The sequence below is a fragment of the Pseudochaenichthys georgianus genome, chromosome 3 (assembly GCF_902827115.2).
Source record: "Pseudochaenichthys georgianus chromosome 3, fPseGeo1.2, whole genome shotgun sequence".
Lineage (NCBI taxonomy): Eukaryota > Metazoa > Chordata > Actinopteri > Perciformes > Channichthyidae > Pseudochaenichthys > Pseudochaenichthys georgianus.
Genome location: NC_047505.1, coordinates 31,259,683 through 31,272,910, shown reverse-complemented (window position 1 = coordinate 31,272,910; position 13,228 = coordinate 31,259,683). Strand labels below are relative to the sequence as shown.

The 13,228-nt window shown below is 44.5% G+C and overlaps 1 protein-coding gene across 1 annotated transcript in view; it reads left to right on the top strand.

Moving 5' to 3' along the window:
- LOC117466386 (transmembrane protein 255B-like) overlaps nucleotides 1–13,088 on the top strand; it is a 28,567-nt gene extending 15,479 nt beyond the window's left edge. The window contains 6 exon segments of the mRNA XM_034109595.1: nucleotides 5,331–5,420; nucleotides 7,774–7,854; nucleotides 8,192–8,307; nucleotides 10,118–10,277; nucleotides 11,054–11,200; nucleotides 11,791–13,088. Of these exon segments, the coding sequence (XP_033965486.1) occupies nucleotides 5,331–5,420; nucleotides 7,774–7,854; nucleotides 8,192–8,307; nucleotides 10,118–10,277; nucleotides 11,054–11,200; nucleotides 11,791–12,027 (831 nt within the window). The 3' untranslated portion in view covers nucleotides 12,028–13,088.
- Nucleotides 13,089–13,228: the final 140 nt, after the last annotated feature.

Below are 13,228 nucleotides of genomic sequence, written 5' to 3'. Positions count from 1 at the left end.
CACGCCTGCCTCCTCCGGAACACTACTCTGGAGCCCCAGGTTCGTGCAGACCATTCCTGGTCCAATGTTCCCTCGCCTTCGAGCTTCAGCCTTCCGCCTTCCCAACAGAAAGATCCCGGGTGGCGTATATTGTCTCTCTTCTCACGGGCAAAGCTAAAGACTGGGATACCGCCGAATGGGAGAGACAATCCTCTGCCTGCTCGTCTGTAAGCTTATTCTCCGATGAACTGCGTAAAGTCTTTGATCACGCCACACCCGGAAGAGAGGTCGCTCGGGGACTGTTTAACCTGGTGCAAGGAGGGAGATCTGTGTCCGATTACTCCATCGAGTTTTGTACCATAGCCGCCGAGAGTAAATGGAATGCTTCTTCACTTCTCGATGCCTTCTACAATGGTCTGTCGGATCGCCTTAAAGACGAACTGGCAGCTCGGGAACTTCCTGCTGATTTAGATGAGCTGGTGGCTCTCTCCATCCGCATTGACTGCCGTCTGCGGGAGCGGAGGAGAGAGAGGGTTTTCTCCGTCGCCCCTCAGGCTCCGCCTCTCCCGTCAGCGCATGCTACTGAACAGGTGAGAGGAGGATTTTCTAACTCGTCTGAACCAATGCAGCTGGGGCGGACCCGGCTCTCCGAGGCAGAACGACAGCGCCACCTGCGGGACAACTGCTGTCTTTACTGCGGCCAGCAGGGTCATCTTGCCTTCTCTTGTCCTGTAAAAGACAGGGCTCACCAGACATCCAGAGGGCGCTGGTGAGCTGAATTATGAATTTAGAAATGCCCTCTCGACCCCTAATCCATGCTGAGCTGCTCGGGGAAAATGCACACTGTGGCAGTTCTTATTGACTCTGGTGCTGATGCCAGTCTTTTGGACATAACACTGGCCTTTCAGATGAGACTTGGTCGGGAGGCTTTGGAGAAGCCCATCAATGCTACAGCTCTAGATGGTCGTCTTCTCTGCAGAGTGACACACCGTTCAACTCCAGTTCAAATGAGCATGTCAGGTAATCACAGCGAAACACTCTCTTTTCACCTTATCCATGCACCACATCAGCCTGTCATTTTGGGGTTTCCTTGGTTAAGGAGGCATAATCCTCATATAGATTAGGATTCAGGAACTATTTGAGAGTGGAGTGCTCATTGTCATGCTGTCTGCTTAAGATCTAGTTCCTCAATTGATTCCAGTCAGCCGATTATCTCTGAGTGTAAAGACATTTCCGGTGTTCCCAAGGATTACTGGGATCTTAAAGAAGCCTTTAACAAGGTTCGGGCCACCTCAGTCCCGCCTCATCGTGCTAATGACTGTCCTATTGACCTGTTACCTGGTACTTCTCCTCCTAGAGGTCGACTTTTTTCTTTATCGGCTCCTGAAACTAAGTCAATGGAGAAGTATATCAATGACTCTTTGGATGCAGGGCTTATCCAGCCTTCATCATCTCCTGCTGCTGCAGGTTTTTTCTTCGTGGGGAAGAAGGATAAGATTCTGCGCCCATGCATTGACTACAGAGGACTCAATAACATCACTGTCAAGAACAGGTACCCCCTTCCACTTGTTTCCTCTGCATTTGAACTGTTACAAGGCGCTACTATTTTTACCAAGCTGGACTTACGTAACGCGTACCATTTGGTGAGAATCAGGGAGAGGAACGAGTGGAAGACGGGATTTAACACTCCTAGTGGACATTATGAGTATCTAGTCATGCCTTTTGGACTCACCAATGCACCTGCAGTCTTCCAGGGGTTGGTGAATGATGTTCTGCGGGATCTACTCAATATCTGTGTTTTTGTATACCTGGATGACATTAGATTTTTTCCAAGTCAAAACAGAAGCATGTGGTCCATGTTCGCCTAGTCCTCCAGAGGCTCTTGGAGAACCACCTCTTTGTCAAGGCCGAGAAGTGTGTGTGTGTTCCACACCACAGAAGTCCCTTTCCTGGGATTTGTGGTCTCCACCGGAAACATCAAGATGGATCCTGACAAGACCAAGGCGGTGACTGACTGGCCACACCCTTCAACACGCAAGGAGCTCCAACGCTTTCTGGGTTTTGCCAACTTCTACCGGAGGTTCATTCGAAACTATAGTTTGGTGGCAGCCCCTCTCACAGCTCTCACCTCTCAGAACATTCCCTTCCGGTGGTCCTCTGTGGCAGAAGGGGCTTTTGGTGAGTTAAAGTCACGCATCACCTCTGCTCCTATTTAGATCTTTCCAGACTCTACTTGGCAGTTTACTGTAGAGGTAGATGCGTCGGACACTGGAGTTGGGGCAGTTCTTTCTCTACGGTCGGCCGAGGATCAGAAGATGCACCCATGTGCCTTCTTCTCTCGGAAGCTGTCCCCAGCAGAAAGAAATTATGACATTGGAAATCGAGAACTGTTGGCAGTGAAACTTGCCCTGGAAGAATGGAGATACTGGTTGGAGGGAGCAGAGCAGCCTTTTGTGGTCTGGACTGACATCCGTTCAGCTAAGCGGCTGAACTCTCGTCAAGCCAGGTGGGCTCTGTTTTTCACGCGCTTTGATTTTTCTCTTTCATACAGACCTGGTTCTAAGAACATCAAACCTGACGCTCTGTCTCGCCAGTTCCAGCCAGAGAGCTCTCCATCTCATACTGAGAATATCATCGCTTCTACATGTGTCATTGGTCTGGTGACCTGGGAGGTGGAGGATAAGGTCAAGCGCTCTCATGCTGAACACCCAGCCCCAAGTGCCTGTCCTGTTAACCGTCTGTTTGTTCCTGCCACTCTCCGTACCCAGGTTCTCCAGTGGGGTCATAACTCTCGCCTGGCTTGTCACTCAGCAGTGAGACGGTTCCTAGCCCTGATTCAACAGCGATTTTGGTGGTCTTCCATGGAGAAGGATACCAAGGAATTCATTGCTGCTTGCCTAGTCTGCTCCCAAAATAAGACCTCACGCCAAGCTCCCTCCGGTCTTCTTCATCCCTTGCCTATCCCTCATCGTCCCTGGTCCCACATCTCCTTGGATTTTGTCACTGGACTACCACCCTCAGACGGTAACACAGTCATACTCACAGTCATAGACCGCTTTTCCAAGTCTGCCCGGCTTATTCCATTAACCAAATTACCTACTGCCAAGGAAATCATGCTACAACATGTGTTCAGGCTGCATGGTCTCCCCAGTGACGTTGTGTCTGATCGGGGACCACAATTTACTTCTCGTTTTTGGTCCGAGTTTAGCCTGTTGCTGGGAGCCAGTGTCAGTCTCTCATCCGGATTTCATCCCCAGTCCAATGGTCAAGCAGAGCGAATGAACCAGGAGATGGAGACTGCCTTACACTGTCTAGCTTCCTCCACTCCCTCCTCCTGGTCGAGGCAGCTTCTATGGGTGGAGTATGCCCACAACACCCTTCCTAGTTCTGCTACTGGTCTTTCTCCATTCCAATGCTCCCGCGGATACCAGCCACCCCTTTTCCCTACACAGGAACGTGAGGCCAGCGTCCCATCTGCACAGGCGTTTGTAAGCCTGTGGTTAAAGGCCCGCTCCGCGTACCTGCGCTCTTCCGACCGTTATCAACGGTCCGCCAATCGCCGTCGCAAGCCAGCTCCACAGTACTCCCCAGGGCAACGTGTCTGGCTCTCCACATGGGATTTCCCCCTCAGAGTTGAGTCAAAGAAGTTGTCTCCCCGTTTTGTAGGCCCATTTCCCATATCTAGGGTCATCAATCCTGCAGCTGTCTGCCTGCGTCTTCCCCCTTCTATGAGGATTCATCCTACCTTCCATGTGTCCAAGATCAAACCAGTTAATGTGAGCCCTCTTCAGCCCCCCTCTAGACCACCACCCCGGACTATCGACGGGGAGACTGTTTACACTGTCCGTCACCTCATCAAGTCCCGGCGACGTGGTAGAGGGTTGCAGTACCTGGTACACTGGGAGGGTTATGGTCCTGAAGAGCGTTCATGGGTGCCCGCTCACAGTATCTTTGACCCATCTCTCATTACTGACTTTCACCAGGCTCATCCCGATCAACCACGTGGGAAGTCAGGAGCCGTCCATAGAGGGGGGGTTCAGTCACAAGTTAGACACTTCTATTATTGTTTCTTTTGTGGCTCATCGAAACTCTCCTGTCATTTCAGATCCCGCCTTCCTCCAGGCCCTTGTGATCAGCTCACTTCCCTCACCTGGTCTCCTCAGCCCTTCCCCTCACCTGTTACTCATTCCCTCATCACTCCACAGTATTTATACCACCTCACTATCATTGGTCCTTTGCCAGATTGTCTTGTCGTTTCCGCCAAGCTCTCCAGTGAGTGTTGTTCTCTAGCCTAGATTTTTGTCCTGCCCGGTTTTTGATCCCTGCCTGCCTGTTTACGGATCTCGAGTTCCTGCCTGCTCCCTGTCTGGTTTTGGTTGCCTGTCTGACGGATTTCCTGGTTTTGACCCTGCCTGTCCCTGACCCCCCACTTCCATCTACGTAACATTGCAAAAATCAGGCATATCTTGCCTCAAAACGATGCAGAGAAACTAGTCCATGCATTTGTTACTTCAAGGCTGGATTATTGTAACTCCTTATTATCAGGGTGTACCAAGAAGTCAGTCAAGTCGCTTCAGCTGATTCAAAATGTAGGCTTAGTTTGTCGGGGGACATCTTACTTCTTCCTTCTCTCTGTCTATACCTGTGTACTCTCATGTTCCGATTAACCCAGCTTCCCCACATTTCTTTCTTTTTGGTGTCTATATACACTGGGATCCGGAGTCATGGATGATCCTGCGGTCCTGTGTCCTGGATCGCGAGCCCTGGATCTTGAGTCGTGGCTGTGGTCCTGGATCATCGGTCCTGGATGGATATCCTCGTGGATTCATCTTCCTATTATACACACATGCATTTCCAAACATTTGGACTACCTATGTTGCAAATGTATTATCTTTTCAATTTACACACGGCATCTATTGCACGTCTGTCCGCCCTGGGAGAGGGATCCCTCCTATGTTGCTCTCCCTGAGGTTTCTCCCATTTTTCCCTTTAAACTGTGGGTTTTTCCTTGTAAGATGTGAGGGTCGAAGGACAGAGGGTGTCGTATTGTCATACTGATATTCTGTACACACTGTGAAGACCACTGAGACAAATGTAACATTTGTGATATTGGGCTATATAAATAAACATTGATTGATTGATTGATTGATTGATTGATTGATTGATTGATTGATTGATTGATTGATTGATTGATTGACCTGAATAAACTGAACATTGCAATACACTGGTTGTATTTGAGTCGTGCTATTGGGTTCTGATCTGTACCTGTGATCGTGACAGAAACTCACTTGAGCTCTCCATCTTTGTTCCCAAATAACTTCTCCTGATTCTCCCCTCTTCATATCTTATAGCTGGTGGCAGCGATCATATTCATCAGTATCGGAGTTGTTGCCTCTTTCTTCTGTGCCATTGTGGATGGAATCATCGCGTCAGAGTTCATTGTAAGTAATAGAGGAATGTACCCGCCTAAACTGAAAAGAAAGAAATACAACAAATACATGCTAAATCCACACATCAAGATGAACATTGTTATTAATATGAAGACATTTTTTTTTTTTTTGTTGAATATACAAATTATTACCATGAATGTGGATAGATACTGTATTATAACAATACGGTATTCTGTTTTTCACATTTGTTGTTTGTTATTTTTTTAATCAGTTCGAAATAAAGACTGAAAGAAAGAAAGAAACAGAGAGAAGCCTGCAGAAACATATGCTGAAACCGGCACACACACATCAGAGAGATCTTACCAACACGACACCACACTGACCTCAGGGTTAGTCAGACAGTTGCCACGGAAACATTCAGCAGAACAGGGCTGATTGTATGTATCCAAAAGTTACCCACATTTCCCCACAGAACTCCTGAATTAAAGGTCACCTATTATGCAAAATCCACTTTTTCATGTCTTTTATACATAAACATGTGTCCCCTCTGTGTAAAGAGATTCTGAAAGTTTAGGAAAAAAGATTCGTTCACTTTCTGTCCTGATCCATTTCTATAAAAACCTGTGAGCTGATCAGACTTTGGCCACTTTGTGATGTCATAACGATTTTTTTGGGTTGTGTAACCATTAGCCAATCACCAACCAAGGTAACCCCCCCCCCTTATCACCTGAATCTCCTCCTAGAGCACCATTGTGTTCTTTTAACCAAATATCTCTCATGCGGCTTTCACACCAGCGCTTTGCCCTTTCTAGCTCCGAGCGGGAGCTTTTCTGGTTCAGCTCCGGTTTCCCTTTTCTGCTCCCGCTCTGTTCACACCGCCCAGAGCTGCCGCTGCTGCGTCATGACGTCACCGTTTACGTGCCTGCTTCATAAAATCCAAACCGCGCGGAAATCCCTCACATCGACAACAACAACAATGGACGATTGTATTGAAGCGCTGTTCGCTTTGGTTATCCTCTTACGAAACGAAATGGAAGGCATCGGACGACTTTACAAGGGACGACTTTACTTGGAACTTTACAAACATCACATGCGAAATGCAAGACTTCTTTGTGGTCTTCAGCATCTACTTCAACGACGAATCTGCCCCTGCCCCCGACTCGACGTAAGAGAGACGTAAGAGAGACGTAAGAGAGACGTAAGAGAGACGTAAGCGACGCCGCCTCTTAGCTCCGAAGCTCTTGCCTCTAGAGACCGACAATTTTTGGGAGCTGGAAGTGAACCGGATTCCGGAGCTAAGAGGCAGCGCCTCTGCGGTGTGAACAGGAAAAACCGGTACTTTCCAGGCTCCAGCTCCGAGCCTGAAAACGCGTTGGTGTGAAAGGGGCATCAGAGGGGCGTGGGGAGTGGCTCCTTCTTTTCATCTAAAGTAACAGACAGAGAATCAGCACTTTTGAAACAGGGCTGAAACAGAGGCGATTATGGGATGCTACAATGCATGATCTGTTTGGTATTTCGAGCCAAACACTTCAGATACATGTTTTGTATATAACTGGGAACTATATTATATTGATAAACAGTATAATTGGGGAACTTTAAGTAAAACAACTTTCATTGTCATCGTCTCATTTGTCCCACTGCAAAGGTGTTACATAATGCCAGCATTTAGTTCTTTCTTTTCATATGAGGGAGTTTTAATTACTCCAGAACATTTGATCTATCACTTCAACATAATTTGTTTCCCCAATGCCATCAGTCAGGAGACCATTTCAAACTGACTAGATCTTAAATTATTCCCAGACTAAATGAATGTGTTCGAAATGTTTACATTTTATGGGAATGTGCGGAACATGCAGTGGTCAAAAAGCTCCATCTTAGATTTCTCTCTGAACCCCTCAGTTTGTCCCATCACCCTGAACTTTATTGAGCATCTTAATGACTATGGACCAGAGAATAAAAAAAGCTGGCACAGTCAATGATATTGATCAACAGTGCTATCAAACCCACTGCAGATATTTTTTTTCGTGCTCGTGGGACAGTAAAAGTCATATTTATCGCACTTTCAAGCTTTGGACAATGAAAAAAGATTATATTACTGTTCACATTATATAAAGCCAGTGAGGCTTAATGCTGTAGGCCAGGGTCTGTGGGGGGGGGGGGGGGGGGGGGTGGGGGTGCAGCTGAGGGCTCTGACACATGTTGTAAACTCTCACTGCTGCAGTCACACAGAAACTACACGAGGACGGACAGAGTAACACAAACCAGGGTTCTGGCTAAATGTGCATCATGGAAGCCTTTAAACTTGGGAGATGTGCTCTAAAAAAGTACAGAAAAAACATTGAAGTCACAGTGTGTTTCTACTGATGATATGTGCTTCTAATGTTTTTGTATTTTCCACACACAGGACACAAGACCCTTGCAGGAGGACATGTGTGACTTTTACGCCAGCGAAGCGGCTTACGCCTACGACAACTACTACACTGAGGTGATTTATACACTGCCATTGTCTGGTTTTTAAAAACATACCATTATCTCACAATTAACAATCTGAGTACCTCACCTCACCTACTGTGTGTTTTCCTTATTATTTACTTATATATTCTTCTCTCTAAAATAATGTGTAAAAGATGCTTGAAATGCATTTTAAGCTGACTATATTCTGCAGCCTTTTGGTGCCCACCAAAAACATTCACCAAGTGTCTAGTGGCATCTAGTGGTCTCATAAGGTCACTGCACTGAAATGAGACGTATCAAATAAAAAGCTATTCAAAGTTCTGGAAATAATTGTAATCATACATTGAATAAAAAGGTTTCTAAAAAAGGATTAACTCATAAATCCTCTGACGCTGCAGGTGACGTGTCGTTCCTTTGACAAAGCGTGTAAACTGAAGCTGAGGAGCAACACATGCTACTGTTGCTACCTGTACAACTGTGCCAGGTGAGACACACCGTGTGTGTGTGCAGGGCTGGCCCTGACCAATTTGCTGCCCTAGGCAAGATTTTAGCTGGCGCCCCCACCCCGCCCCCCCCACCCCGCCCCCCCCCCCCCCCCCCCCTATTTTAAATTAACACAAATTTGACGCTCTATCGAAATCAGTCGGAAGTCGCAACGGCTCATTTCAAAATAAACGTGGATTTGCGTAAAAAACTATTTTTTCGGGGTTCGGGTGTTTTGTTTGATTTTAAACAAACAAAGTCCTGGCTTTCAGAATATGGAACTTTTATTTCCAAAAATCACACGATAAATACATTTTTGAAGCTTGTAAAGGGACGAAGACAGGCATCTCTCACTCACAATCTGCTCTTCCACAGCGCCGCCCCCCCTCCCTCCGGCTGACATTATGAATGTAAGCGTATAGTAATCATAGATAACACGGCAGGGTCCGTTACAGTTAGTTTTCATCTGATTTAAAATAAACAAAGTCTTGGCTTTCAGAATATTAAACTTGTTTCGGCAAATTCAGATGATAACTACAACTTTGAAGCTTGTCACGGCATAATTACAAGCGGAGAACGGAGTAACTTAACGTCACAGCAGGCATAACAACAGCCGGTGTTTCTCGTGAGGGATTTCCCCGGGAAACTAACACAATATACACACACGCAAAATTACACAAACACACACACACACGACGTACACACACACACACACTCGCGAGCTTCCCCCAGACCAGTAATCCAAACGAAAATATCTTCCCTCCGTAGTATTTTGATCATTTGCTCCGCTAATCAATCAGATCGATGGATTCCAGAGAAGAGGAAACTTTGAAGGCCTTTTTCTCAAAATGATGACTCGGTGACAGTCATTATATAATGTGACATATTTCGCTTAATATTTGGAGTACAAAAACAATCCTGATATCATTAGAAAGCTAGGCATCTCCTCTTTCCAACAGTATGCTCAAAATATGTCTTCGGGTCAATGCGACTGATTTCGGTAGAGCAGGTCACAAATACAACATTACAATCTATAATTGCACACAAAAAACATTATTTCAAAAAAAGAACAATTTCACATAAACCTCTGGTTTTTACTGTAATTTACATTAATTACAACAGAGGGAGCTGTCCTAATCAAGTGACGAGACGGCTGTAATCTACTTCCACATTAAAAATGACACTTGACCCGCCCCCTCGCCTCCTGTTCGGCGCCCCCCATAGGTTGATGCGCCCTTAGCATTCGCCTATACTGCCTATGCCAAGGGCCGGCCCTGTGTGTGTGTGTGTGTGTGTGTGTGTGTGTGTGTGTGTGTGTGTGTGTGTGTGTGTGTGTGTGTGTGTGTGTGTGTGTGTGTGTGTGTGTGTGTGTGTGTGTGTGTGTGTGTGTGTGTGTGTGTGTGTGTGTGTGTGTGTGTGTGTGTGTGTGTGTGTGTGTGTGTGTGTGTGTGTGTGTGTGTGCGTGTGTGTGTGTGTGTGTGACTCTTGACTCTTACTATTCAGGGTGTCCTCCACAGCGAACATGTTTGACTATTTCTTCCAACTGTAATGTTATAATAATATTGTGATAATACAGTAGAGAGAGCAGTTAAAACCACATCCTAGATTTCAATGCTGGATGCACTTACAGTCTCTGGAAGTTTAAAATAAATGGGAACATCCCATGGACATTGTGAGGAATTCTCATAGGGCAAAACAAATTCTCCTGTGACAATCCCCTCTGCATATTAAGAACACCTGCTTAGTGATCTATAACAAGAACAACATCATTACCACGTTAAGATCTGAGTCCTGCTCTCTGCCTCTTGCAGCACGGAGTTCCACAACCAGTACTACGAGTTCACGGGGGTCAACAGCTGCTGGGACGTGATCCACCTGCAGCGCCTACTCTGGACCGCCGTGGTGCTCAACGTCTTCTGCCTGATCCTGGGCATCATCACCGCCGCCATCCTCGGGGCGTACAAGGACATGGTGAGCAGGAGAGGAGAGAGAGAGCTTCTTTACAGCAGAGACAAGGAGTCAAAACATAGTACTCTTTGAAGTGAAGGGCAAAGAAAATGATCAGAAAGAACTTCTAAATGCAAGAGAAAAGCAGGTCAAAATGTATTATTTATACTGGAATCTTCATTTCTTTTTCTTTTGTGTTTAACTTTTTAATTTGTTACTTTACCAAGGCTCTTTTTTAAAATACTAATATTATGTGTTTAGTCAGAATCAGAATCAAGTTTATTTACATATACAAGGAATTTGCTTTGGTATCTGGTGGTGTGAACATAAACAATCTAAAAAAGTAAGTTGCAAAGTAGGTAAAAAAAAAACAGTATTTTTAAGAAACAATTTAGGATTAAAAAAGGATGCTAAAGACAAGTATTTACACCAAATGTAAATGTAACTATACAAATAACCTTAAAACCTAAAAGCTACAAAACTAAAACACTTAGGACAATGAGTATATGTGGCAAGTGTGCAGATATCTCTTTGTTTCACCGCTTCCCTCAGTTCAATTTCATCAGTAAATGCAGTTTATGATGTTTCAGAGACATGGATATCTCTGATCTTATTTAATGTAATGGTCCTGGTGTTAGGATAGATGTCCATACAGAACATTGAGCAGCAATCATAGTTCATTACTTCCTTTATAATGTGTGCATTTCATGAGTAACTGGTGCACACTCACTCACGTTTTCCTTTGAGCTTCATTTGATAATTTCCCATCTCATCCAAATCCTTTTTATTGTTTCCTGCAGCAGAAGCCCACTCCTCAGACGGCTACCAGCCCCGCACCACCCCCCAACATCCTTTACAACCCCACGCAGCACATGCTCACCTACGCTGGCTACTGCCCATCGGGACAGACTCTGCCCGCTTACCCCAACTATCCAATCCCCATGCAGGTAATGGCCCAGAAATAACCATTTTAGGTCCTTTTTGTTTACAGAAGGTGTAATAAAGATTTAAATTAAATTCAGTTCAAGGTTTTCTGTGCATGCTGGCTCAGTCTCACTGTGACGTGTTAATACAACTGAGCCATTGTTGATGTTATTATTGCTTTTCCTATGACATTTCTGACAAAAAAGGCAGAAGTACTTTTCTTTTTTATATCAGAATCAGAATTAGAAACAGTTTTATTACCTGGTAGGTTGACACGTACGAGGAATTTGATTTGGTATTGTGGTGCATACATAGAAGTAAAACAAAAATTTAAAACAGAGATAGCAAACTATTTTAAGAAAACTATAATAACATATACATTAGCTGTGGATTTAATCACCTTAAATCCACAGATACAATTTCATTTATTTATATCATGGTGATTTTGTCTGAAATTAGTCCCACAGATGTATTGATTACTTATATTTCAGTGTCAAACTACACAAAGAATAAAAGCTACACCTCACATTAAAATGAATTTGGTTATCTTTGGCTCTACTTCCACATACACTGTAGCGATGGCTACCACTCCCTGTGTTCCCCTCTCCCACAGCACAACAGCAGCTATCAGCCCCCTGCCACTCCTCAGATGGTCCCTGAGGGGGGGAATGCCTCCACCCCCTGCCCGTCTGAGGAGAACCAGAGCCAGCCCCCCTCTCAGAGCCCCAACCAGCCCCAGCCTCAGGGGGGCACCCAGGAACCAGGGTGCTACATGCTGACCCCCAACGCTCCGGTCCTCTACGGCTCCGCCTACAACCCCTTTGAAAAACCCCCACCTTACGCCTGCTGAACCCCCAGCCCAACACCTGGGGCCTGTTGGAGGAAATATATCTAGACCTTGTCGGACTGAAAGTAGCACACGACATTTCATAGATGACCTTGGAGAGCAAACAGTGGGCTTCACTCTGTACTGATACATGTTTCTGTGTTCGCACTGAGGAGATACAGAGGTATGGCTATGAAGTGTGATTATACAGACATTATTAAGATATTTCATGTGTTTTAAGGGAACTGTTTGGGATAGAAACTAATTTGCTTTCTTGAATAGTGTAATAAGATTGGTACACATTTGTATAGGTGAAATTAATCTTTAGCTTCAAAATCAAACTGCTAACGGTGGCTAAGTCTGGATATAATGGAGAAAATCCCCCAAACAACACCTTTAAACCTCACCAACAATTTTATTTTTATCTTGTTAGCTTCATCTTTACAAAAACGTTATTGTAAATTGGCGATGTGCTTTTATTGGGGAAGTTGGTGAAATCAAATAAAAACAAAATGTCACACTTCTTTAAGCCTAGAGCTCCCATGCTAACCTGTTTCATATGAATAATCGTATCGTCGTACACTTGGATCTGATCTTGCTAACTTGTGTAGATTGGACTACAGGTCTTATTGTGTATCGTCTCACTTAACTACTGTATTAGTCATTCAAAGGGCTTTCTTGAACTGGAGAGTAAATGTTGACACTGACGTTGCTGTTATTTATGTTTTGTGTTAATTGTGTAATGTGCACTTTTAAAGTCAGTATAATGTATTTATTATTGATGATGCATGATGTTAAACTGCTGTAGGATGGGATCGTGTAGCTGCTATAAATACATAATGTATTAAAGAGGTACCTTTAAGAAATATTTATTCACTGATGCATAATGAATGTGTAGTAAATTGTTGGAAAATAGGATTATTTGCCTGCTTTCCAAGAGTTAAATAGGACAATTATTTATATTCTAATCTCTGGGCAAGAAAGGGAATAATTGTATTTACCAAAATGTCAAACAAATTATTTGAACTGTCACATTTTTAGAATCATCAGTAGGCTACAACTTTTAATAGCAAAACCAGGTGTTTTCATTGTATTACTTCACCATAAAGAGACTATATATGTGAATAAAACAATTCTTCCTCAAATAAAAAGTTTAAACCTTTTTTCGCATTAAATAAAACATGCGTTTCAATTGTCTGTTTTTCTTCAAAAAACCAAAGAGCAC